The 12,751-nt window shown below is 59.7% G+C and overlaps 1 protein-coding gene across 2 annotated transcripts in view; it reads right to left on the bottom strand.

Annotated features, from left to right (window-relative positions):
- Nucleotides 1-1,664: 1,664 nt before the first annotated feature.
- The window catches only part of PSTPIP1 (proline-serine-threonine phosphatase interacting protein 1), a 42,269-nt gene continuing 31,182 nt past the window's right edge, over nucleotides 1,665-12,751 (bottom strand). For both annotated transcript variants that reach the window (XM_082616876.1, XM_082616877.1), the window contains 10 exons: nucleotides 11,130-11,192; nucleotides 10,406-10,504; nucleotides 9,409-9,454; nucleotides 8,313-8,392; nucleotides 7,611-7,709; nucleotides 6,419-6,515; nucleotides 5,788-5,878; nucleotides 3,280-3,335; nucleotides 2,949-3,082; nucleotides 1,665-1,964 (listed from right to left, as the gene is read on the bottom strand). In XM_082616876.1, coding sequence (XP_082473002.1) covers nucleotides 1,833-1,964; nucleotides 2,949-3,082; nucleotides 3,280-3,335; nucleotides 5,788-5,878; nucleotides 6,419-6,515; nucleotides 7,611-7,709; nucleotides 8,313-8,392; nucleotides 9,409-9,454; nucleotides 10,406-10,504; nucleotides 11,130-11,192 — 897 coding nt within the window. In that variant the 3' untranslated portion in view covers nucleotides 1,665-1,832. The remainder of the gene's footprint in view (nucleotides 1,965-2,948; nucleotides 3,083-3,279; nucleotides 3,336-5,787; nucleotides 5,879-6,418; nucleotides 6,516-7,610; nucleotides 7,710-8,312; nucleotides 8,393-9,408; nucleotides 9,455-10,405; nucleotides 10,505-11,129; nucleotides 11,193-12,751) is intronic.

Genomic DNA, 12,751 nt, shown 5'->3' on the forward strand with positions numbered 1-12,751 from the left:
GAATAATACTGGGTGGAAACAACCCTTTCATGCTTTGTAGACTTTCGAGGTGTTCACACACCTGAGTCTGAGGTCAGAGGCCACAGTCCGGCCATCCCCCTCCTTGACCAGGTGTCATGTTTGTTTAATCAAATCCACTTTTTTGCTTAAGTGATGAAGATAAGGGCATAAAGATGGAAGGCTGCAATAAACAGAGGAACAGCCCTCTTTACCAGCCCTGGTCATCCTCCTAGGGCAGAGCTTGGTCAAAGGCCTCATTTTTGCTACTGTAGCATCTGATGTTTGCCTGAGCACGTGGAATGTTCCTCCGTATGGCTGCCAGGTGGACGGCTGGCCAGGCAGAGCCAGGACCGGTGGGAAGCCACAGGCCCACCGCAGGCTTCCGTGGGTGCCATTAGCTCGCAGTCGCAGAGATGTTGAAGCTGACAGGAGTGCCTGGTGCCCAGTCGTGCAGGAGGTCCGATTAGATCCCCCCAGTCTCTTCTAGTTCTAAATCCTGGAGAGTTCAGTGGTGCCCCTCGCTCCCTTCTCTGTCCCTGCCCACTGTGAGGCTATCATCACAGGCAGGCAGGAGCAGAAAGGAACCCCCTCTTTACTTTCCTGTAACAGCTTCCCCTTTTCCTTGGCTTATCTCGGTCACCTGTTCCCAGAAGCCTCAGCACTGCTTGGCACATCAGGAAGTTTCCTGTACTGCCGCCAGCTTTCTGGTCTATCTGTTCCCCTCCACCAGGTCAAGGGCCCCTTGAGTAAAGCCAGTGTCTGAGGCGTTCCTCCTCTTGAGCTCACAGAAGGTGGGCCACAAAGGTTTATGAACGAGCAAGCGAAGTGATGAAGTCCCAGGGAAGGTGGTCTACGGGGATAGTAACGGGCTCACTCAAGGTGTGCCCAGTGGAGGAGGCCCCCCCGGTATGTCTGGCCCTGAGTTGGGGCGGGCTGCTGGCCTGCTGTGCCGGCAGAGTGTTGGGGCTCCCACAGGCGAGCACGGGGGAGGCCTAGGACTGTGGAGCGGCTGGTTCCCACTGGCTCTCCCCCCGCAGTCACTCCCCAGGCCCTTGGCGTGGCTGGAGCAGGGCCGTGGCAGGCCTTGGGCAGCAGTAGAAGTTACGTTTCTGGGGCCAAAAAGACAAAGGCCAGAGAGCACCAAGAACGGAAGAGGAGCTTGGCCACCTCTGTGCCCAGGTCAGCCCGCGTAGACTCCAGGCCTGCCTAAGCGACCATGCCACAGCCCCTCCGCCTTGGCAGACCTGTCACCTGTTTCCTGCCTGGAACTAAGCTTGGCTCATCCCCAGGACGTTCCAGGTGTCCCTCCTCCCTGTGCTCACACACCTGCCCTGTCCTGCTGCTCTTGCCTTCCCTGTGTTCTGTCTGCTGCTGCCCCGCTCTAGTCCCTCTGCCCCAGGAAGCCTGGTCTCCCCATCCCAGCTGCCCCGAGCTTCTCCTTGCCCCTACCCCATCCCCCCTGACTGCTGCGGCCTTCTCCCATTGCCCGCTGTGAGCGTGTCTCCCTGGCAGTTCCCTGGGACCCAGGGCTAGGGTACCTCCCCATCCCCAGCAGACCAGGGACAGACCCGAGCTGGGGCCTCAGTGACAACACTGCAGTTGGGGAGCTCTGCTCTCCTGGGCTTCTCCCCTCTGAATTGAGCACTTGGACACGGGTGCAAGGAGGAAAAAGAGTGCTCCTTTATTCCCTGTGGGAAGGACTGCTCGGGAGCAGCCGGTACCTTTCCTGAGGGCAGGCTCTGTCTTGAGGCCCCTGCGAGGCCAGGGCAGCGGTGGGGGCACTGCTGGCCCCGTGGACAGGATAGGTCCAGGCGGGGGCTACTGCCCCTTCCTTAAAGCTTCTCCAGGTAGGAGCCAGGGACAAAGCCACGCTGCCCGTTCCGTTGCACTGTCCACCAGCCATCCTCCCCTTCCTGGATGACCTCCAGGATGTCCCCCGCAGAGATGTTCAGCTCGTCGGAATTCTGGGCAAGAGAATGAAAACGCATCAGGCTGAAGGGGGCCTGCTGGGAGGGCCTCTGGTCAGGCGTTCCCCCCACCCCAGGCAGTAACTGCCAGCCTGTCTCCCAGGTGGGCTGTCAGCTGAGACATGCTGGCCTCCTGGGGCTGCAAGACAAGGCCACTCTGGGCTAAGGCAGCCCTGGAGACATAGGGTGTGGGGCGCCTCGTGGGGCTCCGCCTCTTGTCCCCTCTGGTTTGTCACTGTGGGCCTCCCACACACAACCTGGGGCTTCTTCCCCTGCTTCACCTCCCTGCCGCTCCCTTCTCCCCCTCCCTGCTTCAGATGCTGCAACCTAGCAAGTCAGGGGGCAGGCGTGTTTGTCACGCCCCCAGCTCTGCTAGCCCTTGTCATACAGGCACACCATCATTCTCCTGGGCTGTCTCCCTCTCCAGGGACCAGGCTTCGGGAGTCAGTGCAGCCCGCTGAGCCCCGAGGAGGTGCCTGGCTTCAGTCCCAGTGGATCTGGAGTCCAGCTCTGTACTCCCTCACCTCAAACTGGGAGCAGATTAGACTTTCTGGGGATCTGGGCACAGCTGCCCTGTGGCTCCTTTACTCATCCTCCCCTTGTGGGCTTCAGAAAATCAACCCCGGCACAGCTGAGGGCCTCGTTCCGACCATGGCTTGTTCTGGGCGCCCGTGGTCACGGAGAACAAGGCCCTCACCCGTGGGTGCAGAGCCTGATCCTCAGACCACTTCCTCAGATAGCTCCAGCTCTGCCAGCTGCTGCACGTGCGCACACCTGCCTGTATACCGCGTGTGCTTGTGACCAAGGCCCTCGTGCCGTTCCTCAGCTTTCACTGAGCAGGTCCGCACTGGGCCCCTCCCAAAGGCCAGGTGCTGTTCTAAGGGCACCCACCCCAGCCCACTTACAGTGCATGTGCCTACGTGTGAGCACTCCCTTGGGCATGCTGGTGCCCTCCCAAGGAGGGGAGGGCAGGGGCCTCACCTGGGCTGTGTAGTCATAGAGCGCCCTGTAATCCTGGGCTGGCAGGGTGTGGGGTCCTGGCACCTCCTGCACAGCGATGGCGGCATAGACACACTCATTCCGATCAGAGGTGGGAGTCAGGGTCTCTGTGGAGGCTGAGAGCAGGGCGAGGCCTGGCACCCGCCCCTTACAAAGAACAGTGGTCCCTGGAGCCGCCCCCCTGAAGTGGAGCTTCCCCAGACTTGGCCCAGCCTCTTCCCAACCCCCAACCTCCCAGCTGTTGGAAGGCCCATCTGTGCCAAGTAGGCATCCTCCCCTTCACCCCAGGTTGACAGTTGTCACCCCCAATTACCAGCAGAAGCTGCTGACGATGTTGTTTTGGGACTTCCATGCAGCAGCCCAGAGAACCTGGGGACAGGGAGGAAAGCAGGTGAGTCGGGGTGGGACAGCGGGAGTAGATGAAGCAGGGAGCCCACAGGGCTCCAGGGCTGGGGTTGGCCCTAGCCTCCAGGCACAGGTGTGATTTATGGGGTGCCCCTCACCATGAGGGCTCCCTAAAGAGTGGTCCAGTGGCTCTTGCCCAGCCGCGCTCTCCCCGTCCCTCACCTTGTAGACGTCTTCTCAGTACTTGCTCCCTGCAGGGCCTAACTGGGGGCTCTAAGACCTCTGTGCTCCAGGTCCCAGGCCCTACACCCACCAGGCCCCTGCTCCAGCCTCCCACATGGGCAGAGGAGCTGCCCCCTAGAGCTTGGCCCACTCACACCTCGCTAGGACCTTCACCAGCCTGGGCAGCCCAGCCGCTCCCCGACCACACAAAGGGAGGTCCAGGAGGCAGTGCTGGGCTAATTCACCCCTTCCCTTGTGCCTGGCTCAGACCTGGACTGGACTGGAGTCATGGAAGTTTGTTGAATAAAAGAAAAAAAAGGCAAGAAGCAAGAGGCAGAGGCAGACACTGGGATACCTAGTAAGGAACCAGATGTGGGTGCCCTGAAGCAGACAGTGCTAAGGGCTAAACGAGTAGAGGCTGATACTACTTCCCCCGCTCAGGAAAGGCTTCCTGGTCTGGTGGGGTCAAGCCAAGTCTGCAAAGACTCAACTTTATCAGGTAGAGACTGGAGTGCAAGGCATTGCCGGTGAATGGGAGAGGAGTACAGACGTGCAGATTGTACAGACAGAGGAATTTGGGAAGTGGAGTGGACTAGTTTGGGGTGTATAGGAGATAAGACTGAAATAGGGACCAGGCCAGACCCCCCCAGGGGTCTTGAGTGCCCAGTAAGGGGCTGGGCCCGTAGGAGGCTGCCCTGTAGTGCCAGGTGGGACACAGAGACCTTTCCCAGGGTGGGAGAATCCGGGACCCCCGCCCCCTTGCAGGGTTTGTGGAGCTGAGGGCCCAGGATGGAGACACAGGGACAAGCATGCGTGGACTTGGCACACGTGGGAAGGCCTGATGCTGACTTGGGCCTTGCAGACTTGGTGCCTGTGGCTCTGCTGCCCCTGCCAGGTAGGGTTAACCTGGCAGGGCTGGGGCTGGACGAGCAGAGCTCGTCGAGGCTGTGTGTGCCGGGGCTGTCTGCGCTGTCATCTCCAGTCCTCCCTCCACTCACTTCCTGGCCAGTGGCCCCTGCCCCTCCCCAGCCCTGCCTGGCTTCTGGTCCCCACACGGTGGTCCCTGCCCGTCCCCTCCAGCAGCCAGGCCTCTGCCTGTGGGACCTCTTTCCCTCTTTATCTTTCATGCTCATCAGGCCCCTTTCTGTCCTTTCTTGATACTGCCCCAGGTGAGCTCTTCTGTCCTGGTGTTTAAGTGACCACCTGTGTTGGGATCTGGGTCCTCACTGGGAGTGCAGAGAGGTCTGAGTCCCCTGAGATTTTGGAATGATAGCGAGGGTAGGAATGCCCTCCTCCTGGGGTTCTTACTTTCTCAGGGTTCCCGGAGGAGCATGCCGTGGTGCCCACAAGCCTCTGCCTCCTAGGAGCCTTCCTGCAGGGCGGCTCCAGAGGCCTCAGAAATGAGCTGTCCTCAGAGGACTGGGAGCCCGTCACCTCCACCCGACCCGCCTCTCAAAGGCAGGGCCTTCTCTGCAGTGGGTTGGAGGGAGGGAGGAGGTCACGGAGGCGTGGGGGTGGGGCGCAGGCACCACGTGAATCCCATGGATGCTCCTAGATGCGCACAGATGGGGCGCTCAGGGAACTGGCTCCCGGGCAGGGGGGCTCCCTGAGCAGGCCATGGCGCTCCCAGTGGGCTGTCACCGTCGTCACCCAAGGCCTGAACCAGGAGGGTCCTTAGGTCTGAGTCTGCCCCCCACACGCATAGGCCCCGGGCCTAGAGGAGGTGTGTGACTTGTGCAAGTGACACACTGGGGCCTGACACCAGGACCCTGGCACCTACCACAGCCAGGCCAGGGAAGGGGCCCTGGAAAAACCTGGAGAATTCTCCAAGAGTACTGGCTTGGAGTAGGGCCTTCTCCTGTGCCCTGATCCCGTGCCAGTGGGAGAGGGTTGCCACTTCAGCCTGACCGTCCAAGGCTCCACCCAGGCTAGCAGCAGAGCCCAAGGGGTCAGCCAGCCTGGGGTCTCCCTGGAGCTCTGAGCATAGTCGCTAGTGAATAAGGGGGCTGTGATTATTTAATGCCTAGGTCCCCTCGGGCTGAGGGTGTCATGAGATTAGATTGAACTTGTCTTGTCCCCGAAGAGTGCCCAGCACCTAAACCCTGCACCAGGCACACAATAGATGCCCAATAAATACGTGTGGAAGAGCCAGGTGCAGGAGGAGAGGCTGGCCTCCCTTCCTGGCAGCCCCCGTTCCCCACCCCTGGCCCCACCCTCTGTATCCCGTCCGGCTGGCATCCAGCAGGCGGCTCACCTCTTTATCATGCCACAGGACGGCTGAACGCCAGGGCTGCTGGACAACGGGGCAACCTCCCGATCATAGTAGTTCTGGTAGGGCACCGGAGCTGCAGGCAGCAAGCGCATGAGGCCCAGGGTGGCAAGGGCAGGGCAGGCAGGACCTGTGCCACTCGGCACCCCATCCTCTCCCCATCCGGAGACCCAGACTGGGGCCCCACCTTACCATCCTTGCCCTGGCCACCCTGGTGCTTGAGGACGGGGCCCGCTCCCTTCCTAGAGAGATCTCACTGTGGGTACCACCAAGACCGAATAGTCTAGACCCAAGATTTAGTGGTACCAAGCAGGCTGGAGCAGGTGCTCTGGAGAGGCTTCCTGCCTCTTGCCCTATCCTCATCTCCCCCTCCAGTGTCATTGTTCTTAAGCTCTGCTCATCCTCTATCTTGGATGAGCCGGCAGGCTAAGGACCCAACCAGGGGACTGCACTGTCCCTGACCCCTTCCCTGGGCCTGACCAAGGCTTCTCCACCCAGAAAGGAGCTGTGAGCCACCCCAGTTCTGTCCTGGCAGTTGAGGCTCAGAGAACCTGAGCCAGGCCTAAGGAAGGCAGGCCTGGACCCAGAAGCTGTGCTGCCTGTAGGTGGACCTCACCTGGGGGCTCAGTGCCCGTGCTCTTGGCCTGGATGAAGCTGTCTATGTCGGCATCCACACTGCAGCCTTCTAGTGTCACTCGCACCTCTTCGTAGAGCTGGGGGCAGGAAAAAGCAGAGGCTGAGGGGCCAGGCCTCACCTCCATGCCCGCATTGTCAAGCCTGCCCCCACTTCGGGTCTGAACTCTGACCAGGGGCCTTGAGGTGTAACTGCCCCAGGCCTGCCTGAGGGGTTAGAGCCCTGGCTGACAGCTTCTCCTGTTTCCCGAACACCTACTGTGCACAAGTTTCTTTGCAAGGGATTTACCCCACTCCTGTTCTCTGAGGTAGACACTGCTTCCTCATTTTACAGATGAGGAAATTCAGAGGAGAGTGACTTGCCCAAGGTCACAAAGTAGGAATTCAGTGTGCTGGGCTTTGCATCCGGTATGAGAGGATTCAGAGCCCACACTCCTTCCTTCGCTACAAGGAGGTCACCAGGTGGGCTCAAGTCATTTGGGGAGAAACCCCCCAAAACTCCTCGCCCCATAGGCAGAAGGGGTTAGGCAAGTAACAGCAGCGGGCATCAGGGAGTCAGGACTGCCATGAAAGGGAGCTTATGGCTCTAGGACTGCAAGGCCCCTGGCAAGGGAGGTGGCGGCCCCTCTCTGCTGAGGAGGACCCACCCAGCCCACCAGGCATGTAGAGCTCAGTAAGGGGGAACCAGGACACCCTGGAGATGTCTAGAGACAGAAGAGGGACTGGACCTTGGCTCCTGCAAGTGTCAGGCCTGGAGCAGGGCAACCGAGGGTCCCGCAGCCTCTCTGCAAACCTCTGAGGTGCTGTGTCCACCTCCCTTCCCCATCCCAGCAGAGGGAGCATGTGCTCTGTGGCTCTGATAGCAGAGCCAAGGCCTTGGAGCAGGGGTGAGCAGAGAGGGCAGATGCCAGGGTAACCACAAAGCCCAGTCTGCAGGCAGAGAGGCTGTGGCCCTTTGTGGTACTGAGCTCCCTGTCCTCAGGGCCTGGGGCAGTGGCTCATCGCTGAGGTCGGAGACCCCTGAGGCCAGAGACCCCTGAGGCCAGGGCTCGGACCACAGAGGACTAGGTATCTGCTGACAGGCTCAGGTGGACCTGGCTGTGCCCTTGCTAGGAGGCTGCCCTCTCCTCACGCCCCCCTCCCACTCCCTACCCCTCCCTGCCTTCAGCCCCTACCTCATCATCCTTGACACACTGCATGGAGAGCTGGTTGCAGTGCACCCACAGGGCGTTGCGGAGGATGGTCAGCCGGTCAAACTCTTGCAGCTGAAAGGCCTGGGGGAGAAGCGGGGGTGGGTGGGGGGCTGCTGCAGGGCTGGGCCAGGCCAGGCCCCACTCAGCTCAGCTGGGGCTGACCAGCCAGACCCCTTCTGCTGAAGCCAAGCCAAAAGGGAAGACTCTTCCTAGGCGTCCCCACCCCCACCTCTGTGCCAGGTCCTGAGGCTTCTGGGGAGGGAAGTTGAACAGCCTGTGGGCTTCCTGCCCCGTCCTTCCTCCAGGCCCTACCATACCCCTGGGGAGTGTCTTAAGAGGAGCCCTGGACCCTGAATCCTGAGGCCTGTTTCCCAGGCCCTGCTCATCAGCAGAGCCCAGGGAAGCTATGGGTTTTGTTTGAGCCTCAGTTTCGGCTTCAGCCAAAAGGGGTGAAGGATGCCTGCCTGCAGAAGGGGACTCAGAGCACAAAGCCAGGCGGTGAGCTCCCTGGGGGCAGGGACTCAGCACAGGGCCTGTGGAGTGAGTGGATGAGTGAAGGAATGAAGGAATGATGCCTTTCCCGCAGCACTGCCTCTTTTCCCCCCGTGAAGCGGCTGGAGCAGGGAAAGGCGTCTCTCCCATTTCGTAGCTGGGGAAGCAGCCTCCACGCCTGGAGTGTCTCACCTCACAGGTGGTCCGGTGCTCCTGCTCCCACTCGCCCCGCACCTTCTCCAGCTGCTCGATGTTCTGCCTGTATACTCGCTCTGGAAGCACAGTCAGTCCTCAAGGAGGCCAGCGGCCTAGACACCCCCCCACAGCCCACCCCTTTGCTCCCGCAGCACCCCTGCCCAGAGTGCCCTCCTCCTCCCTAGAGAGACCTGCCCTGGCTGCTGGTGCTACATCTGAACGCTCATAAGGGCCACCACTGTGGTACTGCCCTTAGGGTGACTCTCAGCTCCCCCTGTGGTCAAGCTGCCTGGGGCCAGAGCAGAGCCTCATACACCCAAGGTCAGAATCTGGGCCTCTCACCATCCCCAGGTCCCACCGTCTCACTTTCCAGATGGGAAACTGAGGCTCAGAGAGGGCAGCCCTGGAGGAGGGGTGAAGGGGAGCATTGGGAGCTATTGGGCTGGGAAGCCAGCAGGCTTGGACCATGACCTCTGTGCCCCCAGCCAAGGGAGCAGCTGGTCCTGGGAAAGGCAGCGCTAGCAGGAGGGAGAGCCTTCCCAGGGGAAGGGAGCAACGGTAAGCTCTCTGTCCTAGGAGTTGTGTCAGCAGAGATAGGGGTGTTGGGGTCTTCTGGCATCAGGAGAAGGATAGAGGAGACAGAAGCCCAGAGAAGGCTCTGATGTGTTTCAGTGTATGTAAGAGAGAGGTGTGTGCGATGAGTGGGCCTGTCTCCCTTGATTGTGGCTGTGAAAGTCCTGGGCCCTGGAGTCAAATGGCTTGCGTTCAAATACAGTTACCACCACTTATTGGCTGTGTGACCTTGGGCAAGTTAATTAACCTCTCTGTGCTACAGTTTCCTCGTCTGTTAAAAAAAGGGGATAGTAATAGTGACCAGCTCGCAGATTGTTGTGAGTGTTAGTTAAAACATGCAAAGCACCAAGAACAGTCTTGGCAAATGTGAGAAAACGAATGTTTTTGTTTTACTTGCATAAATATGGGAATGAGAGTGATGAGCGTGACTGTGTCCCCAGGGTGAAGGAAGCGTGCTGTGGGGGAAGGAATGTCCAAGCCACCCTACCCTCTAGGCTGAGGAGGTGGGCTAGCCACGTACCTGCCTCCATGGCTGAGTCCTTGCACTGCTTGGCTTTGTTCTGGCTCTGAGGAGACAGAGGGAAAGCAGCATTGAGGCCCCGCCCCCGGGAACCCGTCAGCCCAGCCCTTGGGCTCCGAGTTTCCCTGGGAAACCCTGAAGGGACTCTGTCACCCCCTCTCTGGCCACACAGGGGGACACTCAGGAGCCAACTGTGGGCAAGTTCCATCATTAACTCCAGCCTCACCCTACAAGGGCCCACAGCCTGGTTCCAGTAAAAAAGGAATAAAACAGGAACCTGCACTTCATGCAGGTACATGTGAAAACAAGATGTTGAGACCTAGAGGGAGAAATGTAGACCAGGGGCCGGGCCCTGGGGCCCCACGCCCACTGCTGAACCCACTGGCTGAGGCTGGGGCTCTGTCCCTGACTTGCTGCCACCAGCTCACCTGCAGGCCCCCGCCCTCTCTGGGCCTCAGCTTTCCTGTCTGTGCAATGGACAAAATGTGTTCTTGAGCCCTGGCATCTCTGACACTCCCACCCTGGCCAAGAGGCCAGAGCAGTCAAGAGCTTGGGTTCTGGACAACGTGGGTTTGGGTCCTTTCTCTGTTTCTGCCTGGCCCTCAGACCTTGAACAAGTCACTTACCATCTCTGGGCCTGTTTCCTCTCTGTGACATGGGCCTACTGAGCCCTTCTCCAAAGGGTTGTGTGAGGGTTAGCATCTGCTCTCATTGCCCTGTGAGCTCTGGGCCTGGGCTGCAGTGAGCCTGCTCTGAGGAATGGGTCCTTGGGTGCAGCCTGGAGATGGCAAAGGGGATCAAGCTGACTCTGTCTATCTAGACCCTGAGATTCTAGGAAACCCATTTCACAGACAGAGGGATGAAGGTTCGGAGCGAGGTGAGCAGCCAGGATATCCCAGATGCAGACCTTGCCCTGGAGTGTCTGTGGCACCCCCTCCCTCCCTCCCCACCCTGCCCCAGCCCTGTGACACCACGTGGCCTCGGTGGCTCCACGCACCTTCTCCACCTGCTTCTGTTGACCATTGGTGCTAATGCGCTCGAAGACCTGCTCGGCGTCGTCTGCATCTCGGCACTTCTGCTCATATGTCTTCTTGGACTGGGGGGGTATGGAGGGGCATGACTTGGGGGCCCCAGAGTGAGGCTCCTGAGCCCAACCTCCCTTCTCCCTGTTGGGGGCTGTGGATGGGTTGGGGGCCTCCTCACCAGGGACAAGGATTTGGGGATCCAGAATGGAGATGGAGAAGGGAGTCTTGTTCCCAGGCCCCTTCCCAGTGGGGACAATGGAGCCCTGCCCGCAGCCCCGGCCTCTTCAGAGGTGTGGTCACATCAGACCGCCAGCAGGGCCCTTAAAATGCCATGCATCATCACGATGCCAGCCTCTGCACATGTCGTGGAGCTATTTTTCTCCTTACTCAGTGAACTAGGAGACACAGCTTCTCCCTCTGCCCCTGGAGTCCCCAGCTGACAGCCTGGATGACCCTGTAGACCACTGTCTGGGACTGGCTGCTTGCCCATCAGTCAGGAGCCCCCCAAGGTCAAGGCCTGGGCCAGTCTGCATGGCACCCTGGGAGCAAGTGCAACACCAAGAACCCGACAGGCCACTGTGCCTATTGCTGGATGGAGGCCTGAGGCAAGCCCCGTCCCAGGTGCCCAGTCCAAGGCTCCTGGGATCCACACCCTGACCCCTGCCACTCCTCCAGGCCTAGGACCCTTGCACTCACCTCCATGGCCTTCTTGTGGAGCAACAGCTTGCTCTTCTGGACACGGTCCATGATGGCCTCATACTGCAGGGGACATGAGGCGCTGAGCTTGGGGCCATGGCCTCAGGACACTCCCTTAGGCCAAGAGGACGGGGTGTCCTTGGGATGAGGCCCAGCATTCCTTCCTGGCTCTGAAGGGGGTGGTGACAAGATGCCCTCCCTCTCCCTCAGCCTGCTCTTTCACTACTACTGCTCAGAACAGAAAGCTAGAGGAGCCCAGGGCACGGATACACATGGTGTATTCTCTCCCTGCAGACCCCAGCCAGGACTTGGTCTCTAGCCCGGGAATACCCAACCTACCTACGTGCACATACGCACACACACGCACGCTGTCCTTTACTCACAAGCCTCTGTACCCACTCAAAGCCATCATACCCCGTGTACACACGCTGGCACACACACACAGAGTTACATACACACACACACACATAAGTAAACGTTAACAGGCCCCCATGCTCCCCCTTGCATATACACAAGGCCTTCACAGAGCAACCTCAGACACCACTCACAAGTACACATATGTACACTCTCCCATGTCTGCCACACACAGCCATGGGCCCTGTGTACACACCCCAGACTTGGTCATGGTCACACGCTGGTTCACACGGGGCCCCCGCACCTCCACCTCGCCTCCCAGGCTCCTTGTACAGATGGAGAGGATGGAACTCGGCCTGGACAGAGATTGACTATAAGGATAATTGGAAATGAAACACCTCTCGTGTTGGGGCTGGAGCCAGTTTGTGCCTGGGGTCTCGGTGGGGCCGGTGCCAGCGGGGAGACCTCAAGAAGCCACCTGGTCACACACACACACACTGAAACACATGCACATGCTCACAGGTGTGCAGAGGTGTACTCTCGTTCTCCTGGGTGCACACCCACGTCCATACATGCACACGTGTGCACACACACCCAGGCGGCCTTCCCCGCACACTACATCACGGCTGTCCTTCGCTTGTGGGAGCCCTGATCACACCGTGGAACTGCCCCTCCGTCCAGAACAGCTTTTTCAGACATCACAGCCCCACTGGCCACAGGAAAGCTCAAAACAGCCACCCTGGGGCCTCGCTGTCACAGTAGATGCTCTGCAAGCAAGTCCCAGCTCAGAGAGGTCGCCTGCCACAGCTCCTTAAGTCTGGGCCAACTTCTGGGGCTGGCTTGAAGGACCCATTGTCTGCTCAGGAACCCAAATTTAGAATCCTGAAAGCCTGAGGCCCCAGCTGGCCAGATGGGCAGACAGGGAGTACAGCCACACTAAATTTCTGTGGCCAGAGCTCCTAATCGGAGCCAGCGCCCTGCCTGTGAGGACTGCAAGGGGCCTGGTTCTGGGCCGGGTCCCCCAAAGCTTGGGAGGTGGACATAAGTGTCCCATTCCGCAAGAGGGAAACAGGCGCAGAGAGGGTAAACGGCTTGGCCAGGACACCCAGTCCCAGCCTGGCCCCAGCCGTGAACTGTTGCCTTCTTTCCCTTCACAGCTCAGTTGTGTGGAATTTTCCATTTTCAGTTCTTTGGACAGTTTACAATAATGCTTCCTCTCCAAGCAAGAAGTGCTCCTGTGCCCTGGCCTCTCCCACCCTGTCCAAGGC

This window comes from Mesoplodon mirus (genome assembly GCF_964341445.2).
Source record: "Mesoplodon mirus genome assembly, chromosome: 4".
NCBI lineage: Eukaryota > Metazoa > Chordata > Mammalia > Artiodactyla > Ziphiidae > Mesoplodon > Mesoplodon mirus.